Consider the following 3,596-nt stretch of genomic DNA (forward strand, 5'->3'; position numbering starts at 1 on the left):
CAGCAATTCCTGGGCCAAATGCATTGTTGATGTTGTAAGTTGTCTCTGCTGCTTTACAACACATTTTAAACTCAAATAAGAAAATCTGCTGGGGGCCAGTCATGGTGTCTCACACCTGTAATCCTGGCACTCTGGGAGGCCACAGTGAATGGATTGCTTGAGCTCAGGAGTTCAAGACCAGCCTGAGCAAGAGCGAGACCTTGTTTCTAAAAATAGCCAGGCACTAGGGTGGGCACCTGTAGTCCCACCTACTTGAGAGGCTGGGGCAAGAGGATATTGTGCCCAAGAGTTTGAGGTTGCTGTGAGCTATGACACCTCAGCACTTTACCGAGGGGAACAAAGTGAGACTCTGTCTCAAAAAAGAAAAAAAATAATAAGAAAATCATCCAAATTTGCTTTTTGTCTAACATCATTTCCTGAGTCCAAAATAAATATTAACAGCAATAAGTCATTATCAAAAATAATAAAGTGAGAAATTCACATTTTTATTTATTCACATTCACATACAAATTCACATGTATAATATAGCCACATTTATTTAAGAATGTCAGTATCAAACAGCAAATTTCAACAATGCAAAAACTGCCATTTCTTTTGCACCAACCTGATACTTCTCTTAGCCTCAGTTTCTCATCTGTTAAAAGGGACTGCAATACCAATCATATGAGGTGGTCATGCTATAGCACTGAGATGAATTATGGAAATTGTTCTACAATGTCTTTCACGGAATTCAAAAAACTAGGTTCTTTCATGTACTCATTTCAAGACATCATGAGTAGGACTTGATAATTATATTTGGATAAGTTTTGATTACTGTGGTCAAAAAAAGATAAGATGTTGACTCCTGCATTACAAAATTTTGCCCAACCATTGGCATTGTCTAGCTGGATGAAAATTTTCACATACACAAAATGAATTTGAAACTTTTTGTCCTCTAAGGAACATTTTTTACATGATGAAACAGGTAGGGACACAACTGTGACACCAGATAAAGAACAACAATCTAAAGCTGGGAGAGGTGGTTCACACCTGTAATCCTAGCACTCGGGGAAGCTGAGGCAGGAGGATTGATTGAGTGCAAGGGTTTGAGATTTCTATGAGCTATGATAATGCCACGACACTCACATGGCACTCAACCCAGGGCAACAGAGACTCTGTCTCTAAATAGGCAGGTAGCTAGGTAGATAAATAGATAAGTAAATAAAATCACATCAAGTTGTACATGAAAATAAAAACCCACCTAATTATCTCTAAGTCCAAAAGACATTATAATGGAATGAGAAAGGTTTTTAATAACCACACAATTGTTTAAAAGTTCTATATAGCTGAAAAGGTACAAAACAGGATATTGTCTTGTGTTTATGTCTATAAACATGAACTAGAAATTAATACCCTAGGAATTACTATTAAGGCTGAGATACTTAGAAAGCAATGATGACCATATTCAAGAGATTGCTCCCATATTCTGAGTTTACTTGTGCAAGATAAATGCTATACCAGAAAGTTTTCTCACATTCTCTACATATATAAGGTTTCTTACCAATGTGTTTTTTTTCTTGCACTAACAATAAGGTTTTAAGGTTAAATGAACACTTTCAAATATTTATTGTGTTTTTATTCTCCAGCATGTGTTTTCATATGTGCTTGAAGGGATGTAAGATACCTGAAGGTTTTCCCACACTGCTTGCATTCATATGGTCTCTCACCAGTGTGCATTCTCACATGCACTCTTAGAGATGAGGAACAACTGTAGGCTTTCCCACATTCAGTACATTCATAGGGTTTTACTCCACTGTGTGACTTCACATGTTTTTGAAAATACTGAGAATGGCTGAAGGCTTTTCCACATTGCTTACATTCATAAGGTTTCTCTCCACTATGTGTTTTCACATGTTCTCGAAGGGAGGAGCGACAACTGAAGGCTTTTCCACACTGCTTGCATTCAAAGGGTTTCTCTCCAGTGTGTGTTCTCACATGTATTCGAAGGGACGAAGAAAAACTGTAGGCTTTCCCACACTCCTTACATTCATAGGGTTTCACACCACTATGTGTTTTCACATGTCTTCTAAAGTAAGTGGGACAGCCAAAGGCTTTTCCACACTGCTTACATGTGTAAGGCTTCTCTCCAGTGTGCATTCTCACATGTGCTCGCAGGGATGATGGATACCTGAAAGCTTTACCACATTGGCTACATTCATAGCTTTTCTCTCCACTATGTGTTCTCCCATGTTCTCGAAGAGATGAGTAACAAGTGAAGGCTTTTCCACAATGTTTACATTGACAGGGTTTCTCTCCAGTGTGTGTTCTGACATGATCTCTAAAAGATGAATAACAACTGAATGTTTTTCCACAGTGCTTACATTCATATGGTTTCTCTCCAGTATGTGTTCTAACATGTTCTCGAAAGTATGAGGGACAACTGAAGGCTTTCCCACATTCCTTACATTCATAGGGTTTCTCTCCAGTGTGAGTTCTTATGTGTCTTGTGAGGTAGGAGTGATACATGAAGGTTTTTCCACATACTTTACATTTATGTGTTTTCTGTCCACAATGACCTTTCACATGTCCCCTAAAAGAAGAGGGACAAGTGAAAACTTTCCCACATTTCTTGCATTCAAGAGATATTTTACTGCTGAGATTTTTAACATATTTCTTAGAGGCTCTCCCAGAGTCCTGAAATTTATAGAGTTTCTGTACAATGTGAGTTTCTACGTGAGGGCTTTGGCACAAGAGACAACTGCAGGCTTGCCCACATTCCTCACAGTAGTAAGGTCTCTGTCCAGTGTGAGACTTTCGATGATTCTTGAAGGCTTTGCCGCACTTACTACAATCATTAGCCCTAACTTCTGCAGGATAACTCTTGAACATAACAAGGTTCTCAATCTGGCTCAAGGTTTCCCCACATTGATGACTTTCACTATTTTCACAGAGACTCTCCACCAACTGGCTTCTGTTTAAAATAGTAAGCACACTATTAGTTATTACTGATTATAAATGATTTACTTATTAGTGATTTATTGACAGTTAATGATTATTTTTACTACATATTTGCCGTTTCCACTGAATGTATATTTTCAGCATCATTAACACTGTTTCCAAGTGGAACAAGTTTAACACTCTGGGTGGTGGCATGACTATAGCTATAACTGTAATAGTATCTGGTACATATAGGATTCTTGATATTGTTTCAGACACTTAACAACATCAAATTTATAAAAATACTATCTTACGAAAATTCGCTATGAGTACACAATTGGTTAGCTAGGTTTATACTTATTCTTTTTGGCATTCTGTTTTTGGAGACAGAGTATTGCTCTGTTACCCAGGCTGGAGTGCACTGACATCTAATGATGTAGTTCACTGCAACCTCCAACTCCTGGGTGCAAGCCATCCTTCTACATCAGCCTTCCAAGTAGCTGGGACTACAGACACACACTACTATACCCAGCTAATTTTTTTTTTTAAATAAAGACAGAGTTTCACTTTATCACCCACAGTAGTGCCGTGGTGTCACCCAGCTCACAGCAACCTCCAACTCCTGGGCTTAAGTGATTCCCTTGCCTCAGCCTCCCAAGTAGCTGGGACTACAGGCACCC

At 38.7% G+C, this 3,596-nt stretch overlaps 1 protein-coding gene across 4 annotated transcripts in view; it reads right to left on the reverse strand.

Annotated features, from left to right (window-relative positions):
* Positions 1-1,212: 1,212 nt before the first annotated feature.
* The window catches only part of LOC105886891 (zinc finger protein 77), a 14,972-nt gene continuing 12,588 nt past the window's right edge, over positions 1,213-3,596 (reverse strand). For all 4 annotated transcript variants that reach the window (XM_023512686.1, XM_023512687.1, XM_023512685.1 and 1 more), the window contains one exon: positions 1,213-2,950. In XM_023512686.1, the coding sequence (XP_023368454.1) occupies positions 1,615-2,950 (1,336 nt within the window). In that variant the 3' untranslated portion in view covers positions 1,213-1,614. The remainder of the gene's footprint in view (positions 2,951-3,596) is intronic.

This window comes from Otolemur garnettii, unplaced genomic scaffold (assembly GCF_000181295.1).
Source record: "Otolemur garnettii isolate 467f Iridium unplaced genomic scaffold, OtoGar3 scaffold00029, whole genome shotgun sequence".
Taxonomy (NCBI): Eukaryota; Metazoa; Chordata; class Mammalia; order Primates; family Galagidae; genus Otolemur; species Otolemur garnettii.